This window comes from Cherax quadricarinatus, chromosome 68 (assembly GCF_038502225.1).
Source record: "Cherax quadricarinatus isolate ZL_2023a chromosome 68, ASM3850222v1, whole genome shotgun sequence".
Taxonomy (NCBI): domain Eukaryota; kingdom Metazoa; phylum Arthropoda; class Malacostraca; order Decapoda; family Parastacidae; genus Cherax; species Cherax quadricarinatus.
In genome coordinates, this window is record NC_091359.1 from 13,849,360 (window position 1) to 13,866,190 (window position 16,831).

Genomic DNA, 16,831 nt, shown 5'->3' on the forward strand with positions numbered 1-16,831 from the left:
TGGTCACAAAATTAGTTTATTAATTGATGGTAAAAAACACTTAAAATATTTCATTCTAACCTGAGATGTGTTAGGTATTTTTTTTTTTTAACAAACCGGCCACATCCCACCAAGGCAGGGTGACCTAAAGAGAAAAACAAAAATTTTTTTTTGTATAATTAGGTATTATTAAATAGTATTACAACACAAAAAATTAATATGAAGACTTTAGGTTTTCAAGTTCATTTCAGTACTCATTTGAGCAATTACATTCTGTGTTTATTTTCATGAATACAGTGTGTGTATATCTGTCACTCCACAAGTTAAAATTTTCGAAGAAATATAATTTAAAAAATAAGTTTTGCCACTCAGTACAATAGCAGATTGAATTTATTACTTTTTTTCAGGAGCTGGAATTGACAACAGGGTCACTAGATGGTATATTCTCAGCAGATCTAGTGGTAAGTGTAGTAACTGGACTTGTTGGAGGACCAGGACCACTCTCATGGAAAAATGCTTCTTCTGGAGCTGGTTTAGGAATGTCAGCCCAGGAATCCTACTCCTCAGGATTTTGTTCTGTACCTTCTGCTGTTGGCATCACAGCTACACCTACTGGTAAGTGTCAAGATTATAGAATTGAGAAAATGCTCATATGGCAAGAAAGTGTCGTAATATGTAGGTGTTCAGATGGGTTATCAAGGCACTAAATTTTAAGTGAAATGTTACATTGTAGAGAGGTTAGTGTTTTACCAAATGGAGATGAATGTTTTTTGGGACTTCACAAGCTGTTGGAGTGTGAGCAGGGTAATATTTTGTGAAGGAATTCAGGAAAACCGGTTAGCTAGACTTGAGTCCTGGAGGTGGTAAGTACAATGCCTGCACTTTAAAGGAGGACTTTGGGATACTTGCTGTTTGGAATGACATCTGAACTGTGATTATGTGTGAATGATGGTGAAAGTGTTAAATGACTATAAAAGTGTTTCTTTCATTTTTGGGTCACCCTGCCTCTGTGGGAAACAGCTGGCATGTTAAAAAAAAAAATACTTATAACTTTTATTTCTTCTTTTGTGGGTCACCCTGCCACGGTGTAGACAGCTGGTGTATTAAAAAATGTACTTATAAATACTTTGGTCTTTACTTGTAATAAGCATTTGTAAGTTATAAAAAGTACAGTGGTACCTCAGGATATGAACAGCCCAAAACCCGAACAGTTATGTAAGTGTATTTATGTAAGTGCTTTTGTAAATGTATTTTTGGGGGTCTGAAATGGATTAATCTAATTTACATTATTACTTACGGGAACAAATTCGTTCAGTATCGGCATTTGAACAGCCTTCTGGAACAAAATAAATTCATATCCCGAGGTACCGCTGTAATGGTAATTATTTAACACCCCGGCCATCTAGCTCCTAGGTAGGGTGACTCAATAAGACAGCATATTCATTATCATTTATTCAGTAGCTGTCATGACAGAAGTGCGCTGATATCACAGTTCAAATGATCCTCTGAACTGCAGCATCTTCACCCCTCTATCAGAGTGCAGACACTGTACTTCCCACTTCCAGAAAGAGTCCAACTAACCAATTTCTCTGAATCTTTTCATAAATGTTACCTTACTCTCCAACAGCAATAAATTAATATAACATTTTAAGTCTTTCATTTTTATTCCTAGGCATTAAATTATAAATGATTGTATGTGTTACATTTCTCCAATAGGCATTACCTCATTCGGGATTGGCTCTCCTGTTGTGCGAGTTCGGGACATCGCAGCAGTGTATGGTTTTCTCCTGCTTGCACATCCTGCCCACCTCACATATGCTGCCACTGAGCAAAGCACAGCATATTACCTTCCTCACATCCCTACTACTTCAAACAGTAAACCAGGTCAGTGTGTGAATGGCAGAGCCAGATAGTAAATTGTCACATTCAGCTAATATTTTTATTTAATTCATGAAGTCAGAGAAACAAAATATAACTAAACTGTAGCTGGTAATAATGAGGACAGCAGTTCTTTCATAAGTATATTAATTATAAGATCCAAATGGCATTCTGCTAATTATAGTGAGAAGAAGAACAGGTTTGCAGAAATTGCTTTTATATTGATAATGTGCCAATCTGCTTAGATTATTCATCATGATTTAGTGAAGGTCTCGGCAGGTTGAAAAAAGTTGTATCAATGAATGCTTTGTCTTCACTGTTAATTATTTAGAATCAACAATTAGAAATATTTTTATTTGTATTAGTGTTACTGTGAGAACCCAAAAAGCACAAGGCTGACAAATGTTGAAAAGACAAAAACAGTTTGCAGAGAGTGAGACAGTTTGCAGAGAGAAACATTACTTGGATGTTTTGCTGCTGGAACAGGCTTCTTCATTGGCTGAAGAAGCATGTGTTCCATGAGCAAAATGTCTCAATACAATTACTCTCTGCAAATTTCATCTGTCTTTTCCAGTGTTTGTGTGCCTTTGCAGCACATGATATGAATCAACCCACATGGAGACAAAGATGGAAAAAAAAAGTTGTTCTGTACATTTTAACCTCTGACCAAGGTCGCTGAGGTATGGTAACCTGAAAAAGAAACACTTTCACCATCATTTGCACTGTCACTGTCTTTCCAGAAGTGCACAGATGAGATAGTAAATTTAGAGGTCTCTCCAAACAGCAAATATCCCAAACCCCTTCAAGGCTGAAATATACAGAATTTTTTCCTCATCTTTCTCTCCAAGTGGGTTGGTTCTTATTGTCAAGTGTTTATGACGTTTTGATGCTCCACGGCAGTGCATATTTAAAATTACTCTATGGTACTGCTATGAAAAACTGTTTATACTTAACTCTGAAGAGCTATATTCGCTTGGTACCCTATTTTTAATTAATATATCATACAGGCAGGCCCTGCTTATACAGCAGGTTAGGTTCTGGGCTACTGCTGTAAAGCGAAAATCCATGTAAAGTAAAATAGCTTATTTTCACTTTCAAATGCATATAAAAGCCTGATAACACATTTACACTATCATATACAATATCAATCAATCAATCAAGTTTATTATCTATAAGTATTACAATGTGGGGTTTACAGATTTTGGTTATTGTGTGGTTTACATGTAATAAAATACTAATTACAGAGGGGGCCACTAGGACACCTAGCATGGCTAGGCATTTCAGGCAAACTTAGATTAATTCTTAACCCTGAATTATTACAAATTATGGAGTAAGTTGACTAAATACTAGTTGGTGAGTTTAGCAATGTGAATGCTTTTGTTTTGGCACAATACATAGTTTCTATATTGGAGTATCACAGGCAAACTTATGACTAGTTAGGATTCATTATTTTAAGATTAAGATTCGTATTTCTGTGCTTATAGTCAAATGGGTGAGTGAGTGTAAGTGTGAACCACCAGGTGGTATTCGTGTAGTTAGTTGACGAGGTATATCAGGGAGATAAGATGTTTTCTAATGGTAGTTTTGAAGGTGATGAATGTGTCTGCAGTTCTAGAGTTTTCAGGTAGGGTGTTCCAGATTTTAGGGCCTTTGACATACATTGAATTTTTGTAAAGGTTTAGTTGGACACGGGGAATGTCGTAAAGATGTTTGTGTCTGGTGTTATGCCTGTGGGTCCTGTTACAACTATCAAGAAAGCATTTTAGGTCAAGGTTAATATTGGAATTTAAGGTCCTGTAGATGTAGATTGCACAGTAGTAAGTGTGGATGTTCTAAAGAGGGAGTAAGTTTAGATCTATTAAGAGTGGGGAGGGGGTGTTGCCAGGGCCCCACTTATATGACAGGTTAGGTTCTAGGCTATCGCCACAAAGCAGATGTTGCCGGAAAGCAGAACGCCATTTTTTTCCACTTATAATGCATATAAATGCCAGGTAACAAGTTTACATTAACATACAGCCTCTCCTCACTTAATGACAGAGTTCCGTTCCTAAGACCCTGTCATTAAACGAATTCGTCGCTAAGTGAAGAGCGTACTATAATGGTAGTGGGTTTGTGTCAACCATCTTTGATATTGTTTTAATGTCACCTTTACACCATTTATAACATTTCTGGTATATTTTTAAATGTTTATACAGTAGTGTACTGTATATTGAAATAAACAGAATAGAGGAAATCAGCTCTAATATAGATTATTTAGGTGTAAATACTGGTCAGAGAGCCAGTAGTAAGTCTGAGGCATTGGTAAACCAGTACGTCGCTAAGTGAGGAGAGGCTGTATATTAGTTGTTAGTAGAACTATGCATTAAAAAACAAAAAAAAAGTAAAATTCATGCAGAGTACACTCGTTATTTACCACAAAATGTTTGTAGTCTTAAAGTAGGGCAAAAGGTGAGTAGTATATATTGTAAAGAGTCAGGTGTGGTAGGTATGGTATACCTCCAGGCCACCTCACCCACACACATATACTGCAGCATTTAAAGCACCCTAGAGTGATGAAATGCATATACAGTACACTCATTACTTACCTTAAAATATTTGTGGTCTTAATGTAGGGTTAGAAGTGAAAAGTATTTATTTGTAGAAAGTCTGGTGTGTGAGGTATGGTAGCCCACCTGGCCACCCCCACCTACCACAACATTTAAAGTGCCCTAGATCAATAAAATCCATATACAGTACACTCATTACTTAAAATATTTGTAGTCTTAATGCAGGGTGAGAGGTAAGTAAGCGAGATAAAGACAAATAAATGAGAGAGAGAGAACAAGTAAGAGGACAAGAGCCGCAGAGGATGTAAACAGATGGGAGAACGCATCTGGTTATGGTTGATACACGTTCATACAAACACCTTACATTGTGTACAAGTTGTCTCCACAGTGGTACAGCAGAATAAATAAAGAGCAACACTTCCATTCTTGTGTAACATCATTTTTAGAAGGAATGATGCTCTAACAAGTTAGTACAGATGAATAAATAAACAGCAACACTCCCATTCTCGTGAAACACAATATTTTTTAGAGTGAATGGTGATATTATTATTATTATAATAATAAAAAAGAAGCGCTAAACCCACATGGGTCGTGAATAGCTATAGATAAAATAAAGGCATATGAAAGGAATATTTTTCTACAGTTATCCTCCAATAACTGGTGTTTGACTAGAGAAAACGTAATTCTTTTTACACTCCTACAAACTGTTTGGTAAACATATCTCATATTTATGTCAATTTTTATATTGTGGATGTATGTATCACGTGTATATGTTACGTAGGTTCTTTATTTTATAATTTTCAAAAAAATATGGATTAATGGAAATGTTTATATTAACATAATTATGACATTTAATATGCCCAAGAGATTATTATATGGCATCAAGAGTAGAAAGACTCTTAGTGATTTTAATGTGTACCTGCACGCCAGCACAGTGTGTAAGTATAGTATTTAGGTACAGGTACACATAAGTATAATAATCAGAGTACATATAAAATATGCAATAACTTTAAAACACTTGAAATTTTGGAAAATTTCAAGACATAATAGAGAGAAGTGCTCACAGAGAATGTAAAGAAACCGGGTGGGGCGCACTGTATTAGAAAGACTGGGAGCTGTATAGCAAGTTTTGGTTATACGTAATTTGAAATTGCCGTATTAGCGGAACACTGTAAGGCAAAACGCCATAAAGTGGGGCCCTATTGTATTAAGGGAGCAATGAAGCTAGGCCTAAAAAATGTATATACGTACAGTACATACATTACTTACCCTAAAATATTTTTGTCCTTAGCTATTAGTGAGTGGTGAATATATTTATTGTAGGAAGTCCAAATAAATGAGGAATGGGTATAATTGAAAATAGCTGCATTAGCGAAATGTCATAAAGTGAAACACTGTCAAGCGGAGCCCGCCTGTACTTATTTCCTTAAGTTGTAGCATATGCTACATTCTCTTCAAGTCCATTCCAGTCATCCACTGCTACAGAATTTATTTGTGAAGAAGTATTTCCTACAATGTTTTCTGCACTTTTTTAGTGCTTATTTCCCTGGCTTTGCACGAATTTGCTCTGTGCATATTTGCTCTTTGCACAACTTACTTAACATTTAATTACCATACCTTAATATTGACTTTGCACCAGGTTGACTTAACTGTATTTTGCAGCATATAAGGTAATGTTTCCAGACAGTTGTAATGTAACATAACATTAGTAAACAACTGCTAAAGCATAACCCAAAGCCTACCCTTGACCCTGCCCTTGAGCATATAAGGCACAGGCTGATTTTTCCAAGACTTTATGTTGGAAAAAAAGCACGCCTTATATGCCAGAAAATACGGTACTTTTTTTTGAGAGAGAGTTTGGGGGACTTCTCATATCAGCTCTTGTGTGTTAACTTCATGATGAAGCTACACCTGTTATCCCATGATAGCCCATTGATTTTCTTTTACAACTTATGAACTTAGTAATGTTGTTTCTGGATATCTTATTAACAAGGAATACAATTACCATAATGAGTTTTTAATGTTAATACTTCCAGTTTGAAAGCGGCACCTTGTGGAAGCACAAAAGGGTAAATACAAATAATCACACTACTGGTAACACTGCAAGTGAATTCAGCTTAGTAATGACGCAGTGGGAAATGAACACAATGTAGGGGTTCAAAAAATAGATGTGACACAGCTCAATCATGTCTGTTGGTTGAAAGTAAAGTGAAACTGAGAACTAAAGCTCATCTCCCCTCCCTATCCTCCTTTTACACACACACACACACACACACACACACACACACACACACACACACACACACACACACACACACGTACGCACGCACGCACGCACGCACGCACACACAGGAAAACAAGGAGATTAGTAGAAGAGCCAGAAACGAGTATGCACAGATAAGGAGGGAGGCCCAGCGACAGTATGAAAACGACATAGCATCGAAAGTCAAATCTGACCCGAAACTGCTGTATAGCCACATTAGGAGGAAGACAACAGTCAAGGACCAGGTGATAAGGCTGAGGAAAGAAGGTGGAGAACTCACAAGAAACGATCAAGAGGTATGTGAGGAGCTCAACACGAGATTTAAGGAAGTATTTACAGTAGAGACAGGAAGGACTCTGGGAGGACAGACCAGATGGGGACACCAGCAAGGAATACACCAACAAGTGTTGGACGACATACATACAGATGAGGAGGAGGTGAAGAAACTGCTAAGGGACATCGATACCTCAAAGGCAATGGGACCAGACAACATCTCCCCGTGGGTCCTTAGAGAGGGAGCAGATATGTTGTGCGTGCCACTTACCACAATCTTCAACACATCCCTGGAAACTGGGCAACTACCTGAGGTATGGAAGACGGCAAATGTAGTTCCCATTTTTAAAAAAGGAGACAGAAAAGAGGCACTAAACTATAGACCTGTGTCATTGACGTGTATAGTATGCAAAATTATGGAGAAGATTATCAGGAGGAGAGTGGTGGAGCACCTGGAACGGAACAGGAGTATAAATGCCAACCAGCACGGATTCACGGAAGGCAAATCCTGTGTCACAAACCTTCTGGAGTTTTATGATAAAATAACAGAAGTAAGACAAGAGAGAGAGGGGTGGGTTGATTGCATCTTCTTGGACTGCAAGAAGGCCTTTGACACAGTTCCTCACAAGAGATTAGTGCAGAAGCTAGAGCATCAGGCGCATATAACAGGAAGGGCACTGCAATGGATCAGAGAATACCTGACAGGGAGGCAACAACGAGTCATGGTACGTAATGATGTATCACAGTGGGCACCTGTGACGAGCGGGGTCCCACAGGGGTCGGTCCTAGGACCAGTGCTATTTTTGGTATATGTGAACGACATGACGGAAGGGTTAGACTCAGAAGTGTCCCTGTTTGCAGATGATGTGAAGTTAATGAGGAGAATTAAATCTGATGAGGACCAGGCAGGACTTCAAAGAGACCTGGACAGACTGGACACCTGGTCCAGCAAATGGCTTCTCGAATTTAATCCTGCCAAATGCAAAGTCATGAAGATGGGGGAGGGGCACAGAAGACCACAGACAGAGTATAGGCTAGGTGGCCAAAGACTGCAAACCTCACTCAAGGAGAAAGATCTTGGGGTGAGTATAACACCGAGCATGTCTCCGGAAGCACACATCAATCAGATAACTGCTGCAGCATATGGGCGCCTGGCAAACCTGAGAACAGCATTCCGATACCTTAGTAAGGAATCATTCAAGACACTGTACACTGTGTATGTCAGGCCCATACTGGAGTATGCAGCACCTGTTTGGAACCCGCACTTGATAAAGCACGTCAAGAAACTAGAGAAAGTACAAAGGTTTGCGACAAGGTTAGTTCCAGAGCTAAGGGGAATGTCCTATGAAGAAAGATTAAGGGAAATCGGCCTGACCACACTGGAGGACAGGAGGGTCAGGGGAGACATGATAACGACATATAAAATACTGCGTGGAATAGACAAGGTGGACAAAGACAGGATGTTCCAGGGAGGGGACACAGAAACAAGAGGCCACAATTGGAAGTTGAAGACACAAATGAGTCAGAGAGATAGTAGGAAGTATTTCTTCAGTCATAGAGTTGTAAGGCAGTGGAATAGCCTAGAAAATGACGTAGTGGAGGCAGGAACCATACACAGTTTTAAGACGAGGTTTGATAAAGCTCATGGAGCGGGGAGAGAGAGGGCCTAGTAGCAACCGGTGAAGAGGCGGGGCCAGGAGCTAGGACTCGACCCCTGCAACCACAAATAGGTGAGTACAAATAGGTGAGTACACACACACACACACACACACACACACACACACGACTGACGACACTGGAGGACAGAAGGGTCAGGGGAGACATGATAACGACATACAAGATACTGCGGGGAATAGACAAGGTGGACAGAGATAGGATGTTCCAGAGAGGGGACACAGGGACAAGGGGTCACAACTGGAAGCTGAAGACTCAGACGAGTCACAGGGACGTTAGGAAGTATGTCTTCAGTCATAGAGTTGTCAGCAAGTGGAATAGCCTAGCAAGTGAAGTAGTGGAGGCAGGAACCATACATAGTTTTAAGAAGAGGTATGACAAAGCTCAGGAAGCAGAGAGAGAGAGGATCCAGTAGCGATCAGTGAAGAGGCGGGGCCAGGAGCTGAGTCTCGACCCCTGCAACCACAATTAGGTGAGTACAATTAGGTGAGTACACACACACACACACACACACACACACACACACACACACACACACACACACACACACACACACACACACACACACACACACACACACACACACACACACACACACAGACACACACACAGACACACACACACACACACACACACACACACACACACACACACACACACACACACACACACACACACACACACACACACACACGGGGAGCGGGGAGAGAGAGGGCCCAGTAGCAACCGGTGAAGAGGCGGGGCCAGGAGCTAAGACTCGACCCCTGCAACCACAAATAGGTGAGTACACAGGAGATTTAAGGAAGTTTTTACAGTAGAGACAGGAAGGGCTTTGGGAAGATAGCACAGAAGGGAACATAAAGAGAGAATATACCAACACGTGTTGGATGACATACGAACAACCGAGGAGGAGGTGCAGAAACTGCTAAGTGACCTTGATACCTCAAAGGCGATGGGACCGGACATCTCCCTATGGGTCCTTAGAGAAGGAGCAGAGATGCTGTGCGTGCCCCTAACCACAATCTTCAACACATCCCTTGAAACTGGGCAACTACCTGAGAAATGGAAGACAGCAAATGTAGTCCCCATATTTAAGAAAGGAAACAGAAATGAGGCACTAAACTACAGACCTGTGTCTCTGACATGTATTGTGTGCAAAGTCATGGAGAAGATTATCAGGAGAAGAGTGGTGGAACACCTGGAATGGAACAAGATTATAAATGAAAACCAGCATGGGTTCATGGAAGGCAAATCCTGTGTCGCAAACCTTCTGGAGTTGTATGACAAGGTAACAGAAGTAAGAAACGAGAGAGAGGGGTGGGTTGATTGCATTTTCCTAGACTGCAGAAAGGCCTTTGACACAGTTCCCCCACAAGAGATTAGTGCAGAAGCTGGAGGATCAGGCGCATATAACGGGGAGGCAACAACGAGTCATGGTACGTGAAGAGGTATCACAGTGGGCTCTTGTGACGAGCGGGGTCCCACAGGGGTCAGTTCTAGGACCAATGCTATTTTTGATATATGCGAACATGATGGAAGGAATAGACCCTGAAGTGTCCCTATTTGCAGATAATGTGAAGCTGATGAGAAGAATTAAATCGGATGAGGATGAGGCAGGACTGCAAAGAGACCTGGACAGGCTGGACATGTGGTCCAGAAACTGGCTTCTCGAATTCAACCCTGCCAAATGCAAAGTCATGAAGATTGGGGAGGGGCAAAGAAGACCGCAGACAGAGTATAGGCTAGGTGGACAAAGACTACAGACCTCCCTCAGGGAGAAGGACCTTGGGGTGACCATAACACCGAGCACGCCATCGGAGGCACACATCAACCAAATAACTGCTGCAGCATACGGGCGCCTGGCAAACCTGAAAATAGCATTCCGATACCTTAATAAGGAATCGTTCAAGACACTGTACACTGTGTATGTTAGGCCCATACTGGAGTATGCAGCACCAATCTGGAACCCACACCTGGTCAAGCACGTCAAGAAGTTAGAGAAAGTACAAAGGTTTGCAACAAAGCTAGTCCCAGAGCTCAGGGGAATGTCGTACGAGGAAAGGTTGAGGGAAATCGGACTGACGACACTGGAGGACAGAAGGGTCAGGGGAGACATGATAACGACATACAAGATACTGCGGGGAATAGACAAGGTGGACAGAGATAGGATGTTACAGAGAGGGGACACAGAAACAAGGGGTCACAACTGGAAGCTGAAGACTCAGACGAGTCACAGGGACGTTAGGAAGTATTTCTTCAGTCATAGAGTCGTCAGGAAGTGGAACAGCCTAGCAAGTGAAGTAGTGGAGGCAGGAACCATACATAGTTTTAAGAAGAGGTATGACAAAACTCAGGAAGCAGAGGGAGAGGACCTAGTAGCGATCAGTGAAGAGGCGGGGCCAGGAGCCGAGTCTCGACCCCTGCAACCACAATTAGGTGAGTACACACAGTGGGCACCTGTGACGAGCGGGGTCCCACAGGGGTCGGTCCTAGAACCAGTGCTATTTTTGGTATATGTGAACGACATGATGGAAAGGTTAGACTCAGAAGTGTCCCTGTTCGCAGACGATGTGAAGTTAATGAGGAGAATTAAATCAGATGAGGATCAGGCAGGACTTCAAAGAGACCTGGACAGACTGGACACCTGGTCCAGCAACTGGCTTCTTGAATTTAACCCCGCCAAAAAGTCGTGAAGATAGCGGATGGGCACAGAAGACCGCAGACGGAGTATAGGCTAGGTGGCCAAAGACTTCAAACCTCACTCAAGGAGAAAGATCTTGGGGCGAGTATAACACCGAGCATGTCTCCGGAAGCACACATCAACCAGATAACTGCTGCAGCATATGGGCACCTGGCAAACCTGAGAACAGCGTTCCGATACCTTAGCAAGGAATCGTTCAAGACACTGTACACCGTGTACGTCAGACCCATACTGGAGTATGCAGCACCTGCTTGGAACCCGCACTTGATCAAGCACGTCAAGAAATTAGAGAAAGTGCAAATGTTTGAGACAAGGTTAGTTCCAGAGCTAAGGGGAATGTCCTATGAAGAAAGGTTAAGGGAAATCGGCCTGACGACACTGGAGGACAGGAGGGTCAGGGGAGACATGATAACGACATATAAAATACTGCACGGAATAGACAAGGTGGACAAAGACAGGATGTTCCAGAGAGGGGACACAGAAACAAGAGGTCACAGTTGGAAGTTGAAGACTCAGACGAGTCAAAGGGAAGTTAGGAAGTATTTCTTCAGTCAGAGTTGTCAGGCAGTGGAATAGCCTAGAAAGTGACGTAGTGGAGGCAGGAACCATACATAGTTTTAAGACAAGGTTTGATGAAGCTCATGGAGCAGGGAGAGAGAGGACCCAGTAGCAACCGGTGAAGAGGCGGGGCCAGGAGCTAAGAATCGACCCCTGCAACCACAAATAGGTGAGTACACACTCACCTCTCCCATTCCCACCTCTCCTCCCACTCTCCCACCCACTCACTCTCACTCACCTCACTCTCATTTTCTCCCCACTCTCTCTCTCTCCACTCTCACTCTCACTTTCACTCATCTCTCCCCACCTCTCTCACTCTCACCTACTCTCACTCTCTCACTCACTCTCACTCTCTCTCTCTCTCTCTCTCTCTCTCTCTTGCTCTCTCTCTCTCTCTCTCTTGCTCTCTCTCTCTCTCTGGAAATATAAACACATATGCAGTATAATGTGATCCTTTATTGACAACGTTTCGCCCACACGGTGGGATTTTTCAAGTCACAAACAGATCTACCTGGGGTGGAAGGTACGCGAGTATTTATAGTCAGGTTCAGAATGCTGCATCTGATGATCTACCGAGTGGGGTTATAGAGTCTAAAATCTTGGGTAACTTGGAAGGGAGATTGGATAAGTTTGTGAGCAGACCTTCTGCAGTGTTCCTCCATTCCTATGCTCTTATGTGGGATAGCAATGAAGAAGTTTCTTGGCAAGTGGTTCAGCTATGTTATATAAGCCATTGTTCTGGTTGAAGTTGTTGGTCATAGAGATAAGCGATGATTCCAGGATTCTTCGGTATTGAGTGTTGTCTTCTCTGGCGATAAGTCTTGAGTTTCTGTAGTTTATTAAATGGTTGTGTGAATTACAGTGTTGTACACAGGCATTCCTTGTATCGTCAGACCTGCTTGCATATTAGTGTTCTGAAATACATGTTTGTAGGTCTCTTGATGTTTCGCTCACATATAATTTGCTGCAGTCATTACAAGGGATTATGTATACCCCTGCAGAGGATGGAAGCTTGTCCTGTCTGTTACTGGTAATGTCCTTGATGGTCGTGGTTGTAGAGGTAGATACTTGGAATGAGGTATTGGAAAAGATGTTGGAAACGTGTTTGGCAATGGAGTTGGTGGGGAGGACTATGTATCTCTTCTCGGCAGTGTCTTCTCTGGGTGGGTTGAAGATGTTTAATGCCCACCGTCTGCCGTCTCTGATGAAGTGACGAGGATAGTGGAGTTTAGAAAATATTTGTTCAATTATAGTGCATTCTTCCTCAAGGAACTCATTGCTGCAGATTCTGAGTGCATGCAGGAAGAAGCCTATAATTCCACCACGTTTAGTTTTGGTGTTGTGGTGAGAGTAGAAGTGGAGAAGATCATTTTGGTTGGTGGGTTTTCGACAGACTTTAAAACGAAGTTCATGGTCAGCTTTGCAGAGAAGAACATCAAGGAAAGAAAGAGTGTTGTCGACTTCTTCTTCAAGTGTGAACTGGATTGAAGGCTCGACCTGGTTGAGCTTGTCTTGGAGAGCTTGAACGTTGAAGCGTCTGGAAGTTATGAGGAGAATGTTGTCAACATAATGGAGCCAGGTGACAGACGAAGGAATAATGGTGGATAAATGCTTGGCTTTCAGATGTTCCATGTATAGGCTCACCAGGACGGCACTGAGTGGCGAACCCATGGGTAGTCCAAAAGTCTGCTGAAAGAGGTGATTTTTGAAAGAGAAACACGTAAAGCCAACACATAGTTCAACAAGGTCGATGAAATCACTGGCTGGAATAGGAAGATCAAGTGGATTGTCAATTTTCCTGCACAAGAGATCGATGGCTTGTGTAGTAGGTACTTTGGTGAATAGGGAAGTTACGTCAAGGCTGGAAAGTTTCTTGTTCCTGATGTTGATGTTGCGAATGCGATTGAGAAGATCACTGCAGAAGATCTGCTCACAAACTTATCCAACCTCCCTTCCAAGCTACCCAAGATTTTAGACTCTATAACCCCACACGGTAGATCATCAGATGCAGCATTCTCCACCTGACCACAGCATTCTGAACCTGACTATAAATACTCGCGTACCTTCCACCCCAGGTAGATCTGTTTGCGACTTGAAAAAACCCACTGTGTGGGTGAAACGTTGTCAATAAAGGATCACATTATACTGCATATGTGTTTATATTTCCATTGTGTCGGTATTTTATACCATTTATTTCCATCTCTCTGTCTGTCTGTCTCTCTGTCTCTCTTGTCTCTGTCTCTCTCTGTCTCTCTCTGTCTCTGTCTCTGTCTCTGTCTCTGTCTCTCTCTGTCTCTCTTGTCTCTGTCTCTCTCTGTCTCTCTCTGTCTCTGTCTCTCTCTGTCTCTGTCTCTCTCTGTCTCTGTCTCTCTCTGTCTCTGTCTCTGTCTCTGTCTCTCTCTGTCTCCTCTCTCTCTGTCTCCTCTCTCTCTCTCTCTCTCTCTCTGTCTCTCTGTCTCTCTGTCTCTCTCTGTCTCTGTCTCTCTCTCTCTCTCTCTCTCTGTCTCTCTCTCTGTCTCTCTCTCTCTCTCTCTCTCTCTCTCTCTCTCTCTCTCTCTCTCTCTCTCTCTCTCTCTCTCTCTCTCTCTCTCTCTCTCTCCTTATGGGAACAAATTCGTCCAGTATCAGCACTTGAACAGCCTTCTGGAACTAAATAGTTTGTATCCCGAGGTACTGCTGTATTTGCTTAAAAACTACTATTCTGTGGATGCATTGATACATATATACATACATATATATACATTTGAGGTAGTAGGTTGGTAGACAGCAACCACCCAGAGAGGTACTACCGTCCTGCCAAGTGAATGTAAAACAAAAGCCTGTAATTGTTTTACATGATGGTAGGATTGCTGGGTTTTTTTGTCTGTCTCATAAATATGCAAGATTACAGGTATGTCTTGCTACTTCTACTTACACTTAGGTCACACTACACATACATGTACACGTTTATTTATACACACTCATCTGAGTTTTCTTTGATTTTATCTTAATAGTTCTTGGTCTTATTACTTTTCCTTTTATATCCATGGGGAAGTGGAATAAGAATCTTTCCTCCGTAAGCCATGCGTGTTGTAAAAGTCAACTAAAATGCCGGGAACAATGGGCTAGTAACCCCTTTTCCTGTAAAGATTACTAAAAAGAATAAGAAGAAAATTGTCAAAGTGGGAAGTCTGAATGTGCGTGGATGTTGTGCAAATGATAAGAAAGAGATGATTGTGGATGTTATGAATGAGAAGAAGCTGGATGTCCTGGCTTTAAGTGAAACAAAGCTGAAGGGGGTGCGAGAGTTTCAATGGAGAGGAATAAATGGGATTAGGTCAGGGGTTTCAAATAGAGTTAGAGCTAAAGAAGGAGTAGCAATAATGTTGAAGGATAAGATATGGCAGGAAAAGAGGGACTATAAATGTATTAATTCAAGCATTATGTGGAGTAAAATAAAGGTTGGATGTGACAAGTGGGTTATAGTAAGTGTATATGCACCTGGAGAAGAGAGAAGTGTAGAGGAGAGTGAGAGATTTTAGGAAATATTAAGTGAATGCGTGGGGAGTTTTGAACCAAGTGTGAGAGTACTTGTGGTTGGGGATTTCAATGCTAAAGTGGGTAAAAATGTTGTGGAGGGAGTAGTAGGTAAATTTGGGGTGCCAGGGGTAAATGAAAATGGGGAGCCTTTAATTGAGCTATGTGTAGAAAAAGATTTGGTAATAAGTAATACATATTTTATGAAAAAGAGGATAAATAAATATACACGGTATGATGTAGCACGTAATGAAAGTAGTTTGTTAGATTATGCATTGGTGGATAAAAGGTTAATGGGTAGGCTCCAGGATGTACATGTTTATAAAGGGGCAACTGATATATCGAATCATTATTTAGTTGTAGCTACAGTTAGAGTAAGAGGTAGATGGGACAAGAGGAAGGTGGCAACAACAAGTAGGAGGGAAGTGAAAGTGTATAAACTAAGGGAGGAAGAAGTTCGGGTGAGATATAAGCGACTATTGGCAGAAAGGTGGGCTAGTGCAAAGATGAGTAGTGGGGGGGTTGAAGAGGGTTAGATGAGTTTTAAAAATGCAGTATTAGAATGTGGGGTAGAAGTTTGTGGTTATAGGAGGGTGGGGGCAGGAGGAAAGAGGAGTGATTGGTGGAATGATGAAGTAAGGGGTGTGATAAAAGAGAAAAAGTTAGCTTATGAGAGGTTTTTACAAAGCAGAAGTGTTATAAGAAGAGCAGAGTATATGGAGAGTAAAAGAAAGGTGAAGAGAGTGGTGAGAGAGTGCAAAAGGAGAGCAGATGATAGAGTGGGAGAGGCATTGTCAAGAAATTTTAATGAAAATAAGAAAAAATTTTGAAGTGAGTTAAGCAAGTTAAGAAAGCCTAGGGAACATATGGATTTGTCAGTTAAAAACAGAGTAGGGGAGTTAGTAGATGGGGAGAGGGAGGTATTAGGTAGATGGCAAGAATATTTTGAGGAACTTTTAAATGTTGAGGAAGAAAGGGAGGCGGTAATTTCGTGCACTGGCCAGGGAGGTATACCATCTTTTAGGAGTGAAGAAGAGCAGAATGTAAGTGTGGGGGAGGTACATATGGCATTACGTAGAATGAAAGGGGGTAAAGCAGCTGGAACTGATGGGATCATGACAGAAATGTTAAAAGCAGGGGGGGATATAGAGTTGGAGTGGTTGGTACTTTTGTTTAATAAATGTTTGAAAGAGGGGAAGGTACCTAGGGATTGGCAGAGAGCATGTATAGTCCCTTTATATAAAGGGAAAGGGGACAAAAGAGATTGTAAAAATTATAGAGGAATAAATTTATTGAGTATACCAGGAAAAGCATACGGTAGGGTTATTATTGAAAGAATTAGAGGTAAGACAGAATGTAGGATTGCGGATGAGCAAGGAGGTTTCAGAGTGGGTAGGGGATGTGTAGATCAAGTGTTTACATTGAAGCATATATGTGAACAGC

General features: G+C 41.7%; 1 protein-coding gene across 3 annotated transcripts in view; it reads left to right on the top strand.

Annotated features, from left to right (window-relative positions):
- Positions 1-16,831, top strand: part of mv (lysosomal-trafficking regulator mauve) — a 207,150-nt gene that overhangs the window by 107,270 nt on the left and 83,049 nt on the right. For all 3 annotated transcript variants that reach the window (XM_070099689.1, XM_070099691.1, XM_070099690.1), the window contains exons 23-24: positions 387-594; positions 1,696-1,863. In XM_070099689.1, the coding sequence (XP_069955790.1) occupies positions 387-594; positions 1,696-1,863 (376 nt within the window). The remainder of the gene's footprint in view (positions 1-386; positions 595-1,695; positions 1,864-16,831) is intronic.